The sequence below is a fragment of the Aphis gossypii genome, chromosome 2, assembly GCF_020184175.1.
Source record: "Aphis gossypii isolate Hap1 chromosome 2, ASM2018417v2, whole genome shotgun sequence".
Classification (NCBI taxonomy): domain Eukaryota; kingdom Metazoa; phylum Arthropoda; class Insecta; order Hemiptera; family Aphididae; genus Aphis; species Aphis gossypii.
Genome location: NC_065531.1, coordinates 53,448,351 through 53,464,770, shown reverse-complemented (window position 1 = coordinate 53,464,770; position 16,420 = coordinate 53,448,351). Strand labels below are relative to the sequence as shown.

The window sequence follows — 16,420 nt, the reverse complement described above, 5'->3', positions numbered from 1 at the left end:
CTTATTAAGTACATTCAGTTCACTAATTTCTTTCAAACTCAACAGCTTACAAATTGTACGTAATAAATAATAATAAATTATTTTTTCCGAACTCGTGTTTATGTCATAAAATTTTAATTGTATTTTTCAATACAAACCATTAAAATAACTGTTAAAAAAAAAGTAACAAGTAAATATCACTCTGCTGCACATTAGGTGTAGAGTGAAAAGTATTTATTGCATTAAACCAAAAAAAAAAAAAACAATATCGATTTTGTTAAAATTTGCGTAAAAATTCTCGTATTTTTTTTTTTTTTAAATTTACTTTTGAAATTGTTTTCTATTTTCGAGCCCTCCCCTTCCTACAACTAGATCAAATATTCTCCTGAAAATTACCCCTATTTTAGAAAATCAAAATATTTTATTGTCCCAGAAATGTTTAAAAAATACAAAAATCTATCATTGTAAAATTAATACATCCACTGCTTCGCTAAAAATTTAAAAATAATGTATATTATAATATTAATAAATTATAATTATTAGTTCAAAGAATATAAAATATGAAACGCAAATATCCATTAAAAAAATAACTATAAAAAAAAAACAAAAAAAATATCGAGGACATATAAAAAATATTTTTAAGCCTTAAAAGCAATTTTTATTACACATTTTATAGTCTGCAGCTTAATAGCTGACATAAACTATTATGAACACAACTCTTTAAATACACTCGTATTTTACTTATACTTATCATAATTTTATACTAAGTATTATTAAATTAAAATAATTAATTGGTGGACAATTAATTAAGAGTGTGAACTGTGCTTACAAAATTATTTTTCCATTTGATTAACTATTTATTATAAACATCTGTAACAATTTAACAATATATTATTATTTTACTAAAATGTTATACTTTTTGAGAGGTACCTATTAATGATCGATTTTATGTTTATTGAATTTAAAATAATTTTTACTTAAGTTATGGTATTTACTAATACGATTTTATCGTATATAATCATAAAAAAAATTAAAACCGTGAAAATTTATCTTATACAAACAAAAATTGGTAAACTATTTTAAAAATATTTTAATAAAATCCAGAAAATAGAAATTTCCATTAATAATAATAGTGTAAGCAATTAAACACTAGTTCTATCTTCAATGTTTTTTTAATAATCACTCAAAAATGAAAGAAATAAAATCACTATACTTTTATACTTTGAACATATTAAGACAATGGGTTTAATTCATATTGGTATAGTGGTGCAAAAATATACGCTTAATAATGTCTTACAATGCCTCATTGAGTCATTGTTTCGGTTCAAAACGGTTTTCATTCTTTTGTAGCTGTATTAGATGTATAATATTATGTATACGTTAATGTTGGTACAATATTATTATATATCACTCTAAGTTTCTCGATATTTGGTTCCAAAATAAAACCATCTCAGACGAATGGCTGAACATCGCAACTTTCGAAAATAATAATTAAACCTGGTACTATTAACCTTTAAATGAATGGCAATTACAAGAGTTTTGTCATTATTTTTAATGTCTCTGAAGCCTTTAGTTTAAACATTAAGGATTCAAAGAGCTAAACCATCAAATATGTTTTTACGTTTTGTTCCTACGGGAACTATAAAACTTATAAAATCTGATATTTTTGATTTCGATTTTGATGAACTGGATAAATAATATGTTCTTAGACTATTATAAAAACACGATATCTCAAATATTTCGAAATGCAAGCTTTTCTCTTTTATATCTGTTTTATTACACCAATATTATTGACTTAGTTGCATCTCTAAGTAAAATCAGAATTTAAACTAATACGGTTATATATATATTTTTTTGTTTTTTATTTAAAATTCTTTAAAATCTTTTAGTTTATTTTATATAAGTCATTCGTTGCACGAATTGACTTTTCTTAACAAGTCAGTGGTGTTTTTATTCATTTAATTTTGTTAAATAATAATTCATAGTCTGATAATGGCATCTCGAACATGACCTCTTAATAGTTACCTTAACAGTTGTATACTAAAGTTATGTAACCTAAAAAAACAATAGGTTGTAATGAAAATAAAAATTAAAAAAACACCATTGTTTATAACAAAAATATTCTTTCTCAAATAGAATACAACGAAAAACGATAAAAAAAACTTAAACGTAACTTCACTTTTAAACTCGAATGAATAACGTCATAAATTCATGGTTTGATTTTCTTTAAATGTCATAAGTTTCACGCAAATGAACAGTCATAGATAAACGAACAAACATTAGTAATTCTGGACCAGGGACAAATGAGTCACATCCAATATTCATGTAAATAAATACGTAAGTGCCACGAAAATCAGTATAAAAAAAGGTATAATACAGTATTTTTAAATTACTAACATAATAATATCGTCCACTATATTTCCATGATTCTCACATATTGTAAAATAATTAAAATATACATAACTGAAGTTCTTAACATCATTTTTAACTCGAGTTAGCTGTAAATTGTTAGTCGACGAATAGTTTCAGTTTTTTATTTTTTTAACCTCTATGACAGTTTTTACCTAATATTTTACCAGCATTCGAATCAGTTGAGTCAAAGTCTGTGAAATACGGCGATATAGTAGTGTATGTGGTAGACAAGGGCTCGGAGAACGTTGTTCCGTACGATTAATTCTTCGTCTAGTATGCGACGAAACTACGTGATAAGTTAGATCTTACTGTACATTATTATTATGTCATCGTCCCACATATCCTGTGTTAACCACGTAAATTGTCAATTATTTTCTGTTTGGTATCATGTATAATATTATGTCATATTTATTCTTCAGCTCGATCGACGACTTATTATACATACACAAACGCATCCTATTTCACGTAATTCGATATCATCCCGTATATAATATGAGTATCACTCAATTTGATAGTGTTGTCAAATTTTTAATAATAGCTTATATAAATGTAAAAAAATCCTAATGTGTGTACTGTACACTTAAAGAAGCCAAAGGCTAATTTATGTAGCGAATATGAGATGAAAATATTATAAAGCGATAAAGTTAGAGTATTATTCCTGTCATCAAACGACAAATATAATAACTTATCAAAGCTTATTAACAAAACTCACTTGAGATAACAATATTAAATTTGATCGTCAAAATATATAGATAGGTATAACTATTATAATATATTAATATATTACGTATATTGTGTATGCTATGTCAATTATTTTATTTTATGTATCGGCATATTGATTTCATAGTAAAATATTAAATTATTCCTTTAGTAATTAACTAGTGTACCTACATATTATTATGTGTGTGATATACAATATGAACGGAAAATATATTCTTGTTGATGTCAAATCTAGTGTTCTGCAAAATCACATCACAATGTATATAAAATATTAGGTATATCTTTCTCTATTGTTCTTTAATGATATCCTTTTATCCTTTCTTCCGCGTTACTCTAACTGTTTGCTAACTCAGAGGTTCTTCAAACGATTTACGTATCAACGATAATATAAATATATTCAATCATTCATATCTAGCAACAATAAGTTTTCAAAAAGGAATAACCAAGTTAACTTTGTATTCAACAAAGCAATCAGAAGTAAAGCGTAGGTACAAACGAAGTATATTCAATGATTTTTTTTTAATGTTCACATGCGATGCGTGTAAACATATACGGTATAGTATTAATTAATTATGATCATAATTAAGTAAGAGATCTGAGATAGAGATAATAATTTTGATATTTCAAACAGCAAAAATAATTCATAAGAACCGACGTGGTACCTACATGTAAAATAATTTTCGTAAACAATTCACAATTAATTAATAAACAACTCGTATGTATGGTAGTCGCAATAAACATATTACAATACGTGACACATTTCATTGTAAATTATTGCGTGAATTTCATATTTATCTCATGTACGTTGTTCTTGTAATGGCTTAAAATAAATAATTGTAAGATAATGCAATGGAAATATATATGTATATTTTAACATATATTATTTAAAAATGAGAATAAAACACTACCTACTTTTTAATAATAATTTTTAATTTTTATACACCCCCGACTAAATTGTATTTTTTTTCTCGTTTGAATGTAACATGTACGGAATTCAAAGAAAAGTAGAAGTTATAAACTTAAAAATGACATTACCATTTTAGGTCAAAAAAGAGTATAGCAACTGGTGAGTATATTCAACATGAACTTTCTTAGCTACGTATAAGAACTAATTTCTCATAAAAACTCTAAACCATTTGTATGTATTTTCAAAAGTTTATTTGCACCGAGCTACCATTAGAGTAACTTGTCCGTTATACTTTACGGGATGATTTGTTTAGAAAAACTTTTCCTGACTAAATCTCAAGGGACTATTTTCAGCTAGTCGATACAATTAAACGCTTAAATTATATGGTTTATAAAATGTATTTTATCTGATACAAATTTTTGATTTTTCCTTAGTTTTTATCTTTTAGTAAACCAATATTTTCCGTTTCTCTTTTGTGTAATAATTCTAAGTATGATTATATTATTCTTATAGTATTAGACTTTCAAAATAGTATTAACTATATTATTAACCTAACTTTACAATCATCCAACAATTCTAACTCATCGAACAAAAATGATTAATTTTATTTTAAGTCAAAAAGGTAGATAATATTATGTTATCTATGTTATCTATCTATGACGGGCTTTTTCTAACACAAACATTGACAATAATATTTCCCTTTGACACCTTGAATGATAGATACAAATTATAGTTCATATTTTAATTGCATACGTATGTTAATACATACTACCCGACTGTATCGAAAATCATAAAAACGCGGCTCGTGTTTACACGTCAATGGATGGATTATGATCGATGACATACATGATTGCGTACCTATATTTATAATTACCTTTGTAACTATATTGTTTAATAATATATAGTAATAATGACTATCAGTTTATTTTCATACGTATACAATATTATTATTAAATATATACAATATATATATTTATATATATATATGTAATTTCGATTAAAATAATAGTAAAATCTGTCTATAACATACACTTCTAATGGTACCATGACTATATATACTATATACAATATTGAATTATAATAATAACATATTATTACTATGTAAGTGAAACATTTAAAAGACGATTTATTCTCAATATCCATTTAAATACAAAGAACCTCGTTCAAATACTAATTATTGCAAAATACGTATAATACATTATACGTTGTATTATACAGAGTGTTTCAAAAATCTTCATCCGATAACTAACTGATATAGCTCGGCAACGGTTTATCGCAGGTTAATGACCAATGTATAAATGGAAAGGTTAGATAACCAAGATTATTTTAAGTTATCTAGTTGATAAATTTGGCTTGTCTATTTTCCTCCACAAACTAGGTACCGTTTTCTTCAAAAAACGAGATACCGTTTCCATAAACTATCCATTTTCTCCTCAAAAAAAAAAAAAAAAATTGACCTTTTTTTGGAGGAAAATGAACAGTGAAGAAAAATAGTATCTCGTTTTTGGAGGAAAATGGCTACGGCCGATAAATTTTGTACCGTAATGGCGATGGATAGAGCGTAAATGAAACGATTCATCCCTAGCTATCACGTTCCCCCGACCTCGCAGTAGCTGATTTTTTTTATTTGGCTACGTAAAAGAGAAAGTGTATGTATCGCAATTACTTAAAAACTCGGAAGAGCTTAAAATCAGAATCAAAGATGCTGTTAATGCCATGACACCAGATATGATCAACGACCTTTCTAGTATGGCCCCCGCATACATTTACGCCCAATTCATCGCCACTATGGTGCTAAATTTATCAAATAGATAACTTAAAATAAACTTAGTTATCTAACCTTTCCATTAATACATTGGTCATTAACCTGTGATAAACCGTTTCCGAGCTATATCAGTTCGTTATCGGATAAAGACTTTTAAAACACCCTGTATATATTTTATACAAGCCGTGACGTCGCATTGTTACTCGTTGATTACCAATGTTTTAGGACGGCGATCTGAGTATGCAATATAGCAGCATTCATGTATTTAACGTGAAAGGTTGCATACCTTCATCAAAATAATTGTAATACTTATAATAATAATATAGGTAACTACTTAATATTTTTTTCCACTTTATAATCAATACCAACAAATTAAATATTATTAATAAATTAAATATTAACTGAATAATTTTTCGATAAAAGATTGTTACATTATAGGCGTTTTCTTAAACGCAACACTAGAATTAAATTCGTATTGTATTCTCGTAAAATGTATTGAAAAATATATTATTTATAGATTTTACAATAAAATCGCATACACGCAGTAGCGTAATATACAATACAAATAATAAGCTTTTTTCTTTTTTGCTTTTAGTACATATTATAACTGTATATAAAAAACATGTAATGACTAAAAGATTGTCTACGTCATATGTGTACAAAATATAATTTTGTAACAACGATTATTAACACATAATCAAAATATACTTTCTATTGTTTGGATATAACACAATTAAATAAACAAATACGTACATTTTATTAATAGTGAATATGCAGAAGTACATGATATCGAATTTTTAATATAATACTGAAATTACGTCTATTTTGTTAATATTAAAGTTTTCATCATACACCGCCAAGTGTTAATTTCGAATAACATAAAACCACAATATTTACACAATATGTCTAGCGATAATCTAATATACTATTAAGTTTTAATAGTACAAGTATCAATTACAAAATGGAGATACAATATCACGATATTCACAAAATCTCAAATTTTCTATGATCATAATGTATATGGAGTCGTTTTTATTACATTATTACACTTGAATTGCCTTTGGCACATCAAAAACGAATAAAAGTGTTCATCATTATGATTTACACGTCATTTCGGTGGAAAAAATTGTTCATAACATATTCAGAATAAAGCAAAATGTATTCTCTGAGTCTTATCAATATAATCTCAGAATAACATTATCCGCTCAGATCTCATAAGGTGGAAAAATCGAATTCTATATCTGTGTATTGTGATACAAAAACAAATTTTGCGTGGTTTTGTTTCACATAGTGGGCATAAGATTATGTATCATCGAAATTGCAGGCACGAATGGATCGCATACTTTCCCCATTGTTAGCTGTCCTATCCAATATTATCGTTACCTTTTTGCCGGACCTCGATCACCCTTTTTATTTATTATTATTATTTAGTAACCTCCTTTCGATGTAACTAATACAAATGTTTCCATCAGGTTGGATAATATGGTTCCGGGTACACAAAGCGTACATTAAAAAGACAAATACATTTGTATGTATACGGAATAAATAACATACATGACGCCGTCACGTATACGCTGTAACACGCTGTAATAAAACAAATATGTGCAGATCTCAATTTTTCGAAAAAACCACAACCACAAAATATGACTTATAGGAAAAACTATGGTCGGGTTATATACAACAATATATGATTAGCTCTGTGCTTTCTAGAATTTTTTTTTTTTTTTTTGACTTTGTCCCTTAAGACTTTCAGCTGAACTTAATCCTAAAATACCTAACTTATTGTTCGTACAAAATTGTATAAATTATTTAAAAAAAATAATTAAATAAAATTCTGCTCGTTTAATTCCCTTTAACTGAATCGCACGAAAGATATTTAGTCGGTCGACGATAAATCCAATCGAAAAGATTCCAAAGAATGTGCCAAGTCAAGGACATTTATTGATGTCTTTTTTCCTACACAAGAAAGCGCGCCGAAAACACCGAATGACATTTCAAGCCAATCCCATTCAATTGATGCGGATTGAAATACTCGTGTACAAAACGGATGTGATTCGATTATTTATTTTACACAGGAAACGTAGCCGAAAAAGTTTGCGACATATTTTTTTGAAAAGCGTACGTTCATATTACACAAAGTGCACAAGCATATTTTTGTCGAATCAAAATAATAATGGACAGAGATTAGATCGTGCAATATTATTCGTATATGTTGTATTAATATTACGATAGTATAATTATATTTATTTACTACTCTGTGATATAATACAGTCAACCAAATTGTTATAATTAATTTATTTATTAACATCATTAAATTTATAAACTAAAATCCAAATCATTCTATTGAAAATGCATGGTTTAAACATTTTGTTTTCACACGATATCCCATAAATCTAACTTATTCGAAATAATGATACAATATTATTTATACAAAGAAAAAATAACTTTTTGTGAACTGACCTATTTAAAATTAAATGCTATTTATAATTATATTATTATATTAAATTATATTAACTATTTTCAAATTGTTGCTTTGCACTCTGAGAATAATAAATTAATTTGTCAAACCATCGCACTGGGTTCGGTTACATTTACCTTACAATTTTAAGTTCTCATCAAACTGTTATACGTGTATCACATAATAACCGAATGTCTTTGCGTCCGCACACATAAGCAATATGTTATTGTCATCATATGTTCAAAAGTTTTGTGAACTTGCTTTTAGTCCGAGAAATGTTTGTGTTTTCATCAAAAGCTATAACAACGATATAGTAACATGTTTTTGTTAATTTCTTACGACTTTAAACGGTTTTACGTATTTGATTACCAAACACAATTTAAGCTCTAAAAATAACAAAATAAAATATTTTGTATATGTAAAGACGTGGTAGTTAAAAAAATATTGACTTTGTTTTTAATACAATTACCAATCATATTATCGTTTAAATAGTTATTTTATAATATGAATTCAATATGAATTACAATAATATATTAATCATTCATAATTCGTAAAGTTAAAACAAAGTTTTAAAAAATGTACCCAACTATATTTTATTTGCGTCACCTAAATCGGTAGTAAATAACTGTTATTATTTTATAAAATACATTTTGGCTTAAGAATAACAATCTCGAAATTAGTTAATTTGACATATAATACAGAAACAATGTATAAATAAATAAAAAGTGAAAAATAAATTTATACAAACATTTTCTGAACCAATTATATTATCACTGACTTATAATAATTGATTTGTTATAACTATATTCAAGAGGTCACGTATTAATTTTTATAAAATTAAGACTATCATGCATAGTTATGTTATATTTATAAACGTCAACTTGATTCAAATCATTTATATTAAAATCTTAATGGTCTTATGTAGCCAATTAAGAAGGTAATTGTATAGAACAATACAGATTTGTCGAGTCTTTAGAATATGCCTATTACCGAGTCATGTTGGTATATATAAAGGTTTTGATTATTAGATAATACAAATAGTAAGGTACATACCTATTATATTTTGGAATTTGAGTAGTTTGAAGATAACATTTGATTTTATAAAATAAACATAGACATATGTAATACACGTAATATAATTCGTAAGATGTATTCAAAATTACACGAATAATAATAAAATTAGACAAATATTGAAAAAAAAGCGACAGCAGAACTATTATTATTTTTATTAGTTTATTTTATATCATAACTAAAAATAAACTTAAAAAAATTAGTTTTCTCGTCCAAAAATTCAAGTTTGTCGCGATAAAAAATAAAAATGAATTAATTAATATTCAACCAAAGTATCCACTAGATCTATATTGATTCCCAAATAGTTATTACGATTATATTGTGTTAAATTCAGCTTAACAATAATATATTATTATCTCTAATCCAAGGATTGGATCTAACTACTATTAATATTTTTAAACTTACTAATTAATGACTATTAAGCAATAAGCATACATTTAGATATAAAGTTGTAATAGTCGTATGTTATTATTAAAATAATATATGAATAAAATTAATTAGGTTTTATATAAGCACTCACTAGCTATAATGTTAGTTTGATAAAAAAAATAAAATAAATTGTACATAAATATATATATATATATATACATATGTAAGTAATTTAATTAAATTGTCTATGATGATTCAAATTATAGGTTAACTTTAATATTAAAATAAAATATGATCGAAAAAAATAAACATAAAAATTACTTGAAATACAACAGTTACATCGTATATAAATGTTATTTACACCACAATGAAAATAAAACTAAATAATTAAATTCGGTACCAAATCCTTTTTAGCTATCAATTATATGTATATAATTTTACCCAATGCAGCATAAAGGACAAACTAGTTTTTTATGCATTATTTAGCTGGAATCGTTAATTTATACAGTTTAATATTAGTTTTACTAAAACTCGAAATATGATTCAAACTTAAGCCTAGGCATTCGAGTTTGTTAGTTATTTTTCAGTTTTTGTCATTTTTAATGCATTTTGAATTAATGCAGTTTGCATTACATTTACATATTTTTAGTTACATTTGGATTTATAAAGCATTAAAGGTTCGTATTTAGTATTAATGACTAATTTAACTATTAGGTTATATCCAATTAGACTATTGAAATAGATAATAATGATAAAAAAAAAATTGTGTATAAAACTAAAAAATGTAAAAAAAAAAAGAAAAAAAATATTCAATTTAATTATAAAACATCTTTGAAATTTCTACAACAATAGGAAATTACTCAAATTAGGAAGTATAAAATTATTATTCTTTCACGGCCCATTTTTATTTCTTATAGTGATAATCATACCATATTCAAGTTAGAAAGGTCCTGAGCGCATTGTAGAGGGATTATTAACTCCTTAACTCAGTCTTGAGAATTATTGAGATATGATTATTTATTTAATTTTATTATCTTGATTAAAAAAAAATGAGTGGTTATATATTATATTTCCAGATAAATGTAATGGTTATCTGTGTTAATTTATCTATATTAATATTATAATGAGATAAATAATTTGAAAATTTTGAAATGCTTGTATAAGGTATAGGAAATAATTTACCGAGTACCGACATTATTATTATTATTATTAAAAGTATTTATGAAGAAATCAATTTTTATTTTTAGTTTTTACAATCAAAATTAACTATTTAATTAATTAACTATAATACTATATTATGTTATTATTTTACAAGTCTGGTTTCGTGTATGAGAAGCTACATGGTACACAAGAGCATTACCAATATTATTTATAAATAGTTTTTGGTAGCAAATTCTGAGTAGTGACGCGATTTAAACGGCATTCATAATTAATCGGTAATGAGTTATGACAATTATATAATATTTATAATTATGATATTATCGCTGTTTATCATTATATATTTCTACATAAACGATATAAACAGCTTTTAGTAGTGTAATACTAAATTAAAAATACTTCATTTTTAAGATAATATGCACATAAAACAACATGAGTTATAATATAAATAATTCGGAAGAAAAAGCATTTAACATTTTTGAGCAAGTTGTGTTACCCACAACGTGAATTAAAAATGTTTAAAGATTATTTATTTTGTATTTATAAACTATAACATTCAAAAAATAATTCTATATCAGCGGTATTTAAGTAAGTGGAGCCAATACTTGATACTAGAGGTATAGAGGTATAGACTTGGAGGAGGAGGGTTGACATTTTAAATTCTTCCCTTGAAGTTTGGTCAAAATAGCAAAGTTTATACATACATATTATACAATTCAATATTTATAAATTTATAATAGAATTAAACAAAATATATATTAATTTTTATTAATTTTTTTATCTAGATAAAAAATGAGTGGTTATATTATAATATTATATTATCTAGATAAATATTAAATGAATTATCTGTTATCTTATTCAGATAATTATTTGGTCATCTTTTGACTTTTCCCAACACAGCAGTCCTGCATTCATTGATCCACACAAAATATTGCTGTACACACATTACCACACATGTTGTCTACACAATAATATTTATTTTGGATAAACGTTTAGTTTTTTAAACTTTTTCTTGAAAACTAAAATCAATTTTTCAAGTAATAAAAGAACATTTAATGTTTAAATAAAAATATTTATTGATACTCGACATATAGGATCTATATTATAGGTATATACAATTTTGTTTTTTACCCATTTATAATGTACATACGTATATAATATGTTTTAAATTTAATATTATTTATTAAATCGAAAATATAACTATTTACACTAATGTTGTTATTTTATTACAAGAAAAAAGTATTTCAATTTTTATGAAAAGATTTTTAAAAAAAATCAAAAGTTTACATAAGATAAACAAAACGTATATTTTGTGTGAACAACAAATTTACGATCAAAGACTGCGTAATCTTCATGTTATGTTCATACAATGATAAATGAAAATTTTAGAGCTTGATATCCCACTTAAATATAGTATTATTATTACTGCTATGGGCTGTTAAAATGTCGAATAACACACAGTAAAACAGTTTTAATTTTAGAATCTGTTTGAAGTTCATTTTAACAAACTAAAATACATCCTACATTTAAAAGTTAAAAACTAGTTGAAATTGGCTTTTATTATAAATTATAAAACATTTAAAGTAAATTTAAAAACATATATTTATTATTCAAGTCACAAAAATTTAATCTAAATAGTCAAACTAGGTATTTCATTTAACTAAAAAAAAACGTCTTATTTGGAACATGGCGTATTATATTAGTAACTTCAAGACTCTGACTTATCTTAACTTATAACAATGTTCACGACTTTCGACTCGAAACTATTTTTATTCATTGTATTAACTATTCTAATTTTATTTTTATCCTGTTTCTCTTTATTATACTTAACTCATTATGAAGTAGTATTTCTAAAATGTTTAAGATAGGTATGTAGGAAATTCCTAATTGTAGTTGAAAATAAAAATATATTTTGAATTAATATTATATGTATATTACTTCAATTTTTAATATTTACTAAATGAATTTTTTGAAAACTGTTTTATTGCGGTGTTTATAATTAACTGGACTAAAATTAAAAATTATAATAATCATTTCAAAAAAACACCTGATGCTAACCATTTACAACTTTATTAATTAATCACTAAAAAATACTAGAGAGTTTAGACATGAAATATGGACGGCGTATATGTATGTAATATTTTGAATATTATTTTCATTGCAATTAACATAAAATATACAGCTCCAATTAGTTTTATTTTACAACTCACAAAAATTTATATCGCTTCCATATTAAAATAACTAGATCGTTAAATTTCATAATTACAGTAGATAGTTTTATAGTATCATAGTAAATATAATTCAATAATCTATCATTATTATTTTAATTAAATTTTTTCTTTCAAAACTATTCTCGAGCATCTTATTCTATAAAAAAAAAACATAGGAAAAAACAATGGGTTATAAAATAAAAACCTCATTGAATAGGTGCTATTCATAAAATTACACGCACATCTTTATATTATTATAGTGTTATTAACAGTCTAAAATGCAGATCAGTGAAGCATATTGCTAATATTATTTCAGTAAAAGCACTCGCGTGTATGTGCAGCACATTGAAAACTGTTTATAGAATATTATATGTAAAATGCGGCCGCACCACCTCTATTCAATAATATGCATAGCATTTTTTTACGTAATTTATTTTGCTCGATTCAAAATGCTATAACATATATTATAGAAAGCTTGAACTCCTGCGATGCGTATAATTTATATACTATCCTTATTCATATTTTGTCGTACGTGTGTTTTTTTACTTATTTATAATTCAATATATTGCGCAGCGCATACTTGCCACGGGTGTTGGTAACATTATAAGTCTGTGAACATAAAATAGTAGATAAAGAATAATAGATCGAATAAAGAAGTTACGAGTCAGAGCAATTTACTGGAACTATTATAAGAATTCTCTTAACATAGAAAAAATTGTGTATACGTGTGTGGCTAGAGTCTTTAATCTAACACAATCCATATAGTTTAAAAGATGAAAAACTTTTTGTAATTACAACTCAACTATACGTAAATGCAACATATAAAAAATGCACGTATTTTACAGTGAAAATAACTGTGGCAGTGTGGCTAGCGTTAAATAAAATATTGACTAAAAACGAGGTTGTTTATCTCTTTTATATATATATATTCATTAATGAGGTAAAAGTCACTCAACCTCGTAGCTGCTTTAAGTATAAACTGACGCGTTTAAATATATTCTTAATAATATTTTTTAGGAGTAATCCATATTTTATGAATAATTTTAGAAACATTTTTTTATAATTTCATATTAAATATGAAATATATTATTTGTAAAACATAAATAAATAATTTATTTTATTTTATTATTTTATTTAAACTTTGTATTACAATTAGTTTCGGCAATTAGGTATTAGCGAAAAACAGAAAGGAAACAATATTTAATAGAAGTTATTTACAAAAGAAAGAGGAAAGTATAAAACTAAATTAAAAAGACTGTATATAAATGTAATATTAAGCTATATATTTAATTCAACTTTTCATACACTTATAAGTATGCGCAGAATTTAATTGTATTTTACGTCAACTTAAATTTTTTCTTCAATCTTAAAAAATACACATTTTATACTTGTTACTACTGACAACAAACGTTTATTGATATTAAACCATTATTGCAGAAATTTACGTATTTCTCTTGTGAAGCGATGTATTATTTACATAACTTACCCAACAGTTATGTGTAAGTGTAACCCTAAAGAAACACAAACTACAATTTATACGTAATTCTTGTCCTTTTTGGTGTATGTTTTGTTGGGAAAGCATTATAGAACTACTTTGAAACAAGTTTTTAGGGTAAAATAAGACAATACTCAAATATGTTGACGTGTCCCGCACTAAAGGAATATTTGGATTTTGGTAGTTCGTATATAATTATTGAAAAATTAAACAATTTGAAATACACACAACACGTCATTTTTTTTATTAGAATTTAAAAAAATTCAATTCTGGTTTAAAAATAGGTGTATAAGACAAAATGGTGTTCTTTTATTATTAAATTTTTCATATTCATTTTTACACATAAAAAATAAACATTTAATTAAAAATTAATTTGGTGTAATGAAATGTATGTCTTTGAAAGACGCACATTTTTAATTTATTATATTTAAATGCATTTTAGACTTAAGTAACGTTTTATTTTTTTAATTTTTTTTTTTCTGTTAGATATATATTATATAGTATGACAAATAAAATCATACAAGCGCTAAGTTCGAATTGAATGTTTAAACATTCAAATAATGTATAATATATAGTCTGGAAAATAACAAAAACTAAAGTTAGGTAATTCATCGGTAATATTCGTTAAATTACATTAACTATATATAATATACATACTATATGGTTTTCCTGCAAAATACTGAAAAGTCTACATAACACAAACATTTACGGATACTTGCGGTGAAAGGATGAAAAGCACGGTGGAAAAGTCATGAAAGGGGTATAATATACTGCCGTGCAAGCTCTAAATAGGAAACCTATGGTCGAAGTATTTTTTTGAAAACAGCTAAATAGTTTTGAGCAGAAATTTAATCTTCGTGTGAACATTAGTACAAAATACAATAAATTAAAATCTATACATATACGAGTCATGGGATTTTTATTAATCAGTGATATTACAATTATGTTATGTATGGATTTCCAAGAAACAATGGATTTATCTTATAAGTAATATTTTATTCTTCTTTGAAAATAAAGCAAGTTTAATTCATATTTTTAGCACATAAATATCAATTGAATAATATTATCAAACTCCATCCGCGTTTATGTCATAAATTATTACGAACTCAAATTATTCTATATTCGTTCAAAAATATTTCAAGTAAACGTTTATATATAAATTATACTAAGAATACCCTAATAGAAAATGATTAAATTATATCAGACATGACTAGCGCCCCATTTTTAATTAGAATAACATCAAAAACCTGCAGTTGGATTCTCTAAAAACTGACCTGTTTTGCGTGCTCCCATGATCTTAGACAGCTTAAACTCTAATAGTGGCGATCGTCTTAAGTAGTTAGGTCGTGTACTCTTCATACGTCCATAGTGATATTCTCGGTAGATGGTATCTGCGAAAATGTTTGTTATATTTTTTGCAACTTTATACGTGAGTGGGAAGGGGAAAAACACGTGCAAATCGTAGTGCCGGTAGACCGTTGTGTCGACGGTCGTCGTAGTGTTCGCGATGCGACACGGCGGTATACTAAATCTACGGTGGCAGTCGCGCGGCATGACGGCAGCGTCGTTGGTGAAAATCGCGTGCCCCCGGCGGCGGCGGCGGAAAACTAAAAACTTTTGATCCTCTCGACCCATCCACCAGTCAATGTCCAAAATGACAGGAAAACAGAAGACGAAAACCGAGAACTGGCCGAATGATAGCCACGTGAATCTTGAACGAAAATACTGTGAAGATGGTGATGGTCATTTCCTCAATTATTCAACCTTTACTCTACTTTAACCTTCTACGCCTCACCCACTATGTCCTTCGCATCCAAATTTTTTTCTTCATATTCTTTTTCTTCAATCCTGAATCTCTTCGTCTTCTTATTCCATT

At 25.7% G+C, this 16,420-nt stretch overlaps 1 protein-coding gene across 3 annotated transcripts in view; it reads right to left on the bottom strand.

Moving 5' to 3' along the window:
- LOC114131105 (CCN family member 5) overlaps window positions 1–16,081 on the bottom strand; it is a 261,031-nt gene extending 244,950 nt beyond the window's left edge. For all 3 annotated transcript variants that reach the window (XM_050202302.1, XM_027996246.2, XM_050202301.1), the window contains exon 1: window positions 15,819–16,081. Coding sequence is in view for 2 of the 3 variants with exons in the window: in XM_027996246.2 (XP_027852047.2) it covers window positions 15,819–15,903 (85 nt within the window). In the remaining variant the exon portion in view is untranslated. The remainder of the gene's footprint in view (window positions 1–15,818) is intronic.
- Between the last annotated feature and the right edge of the window lie 339 nt (window positions 16,082–16,420).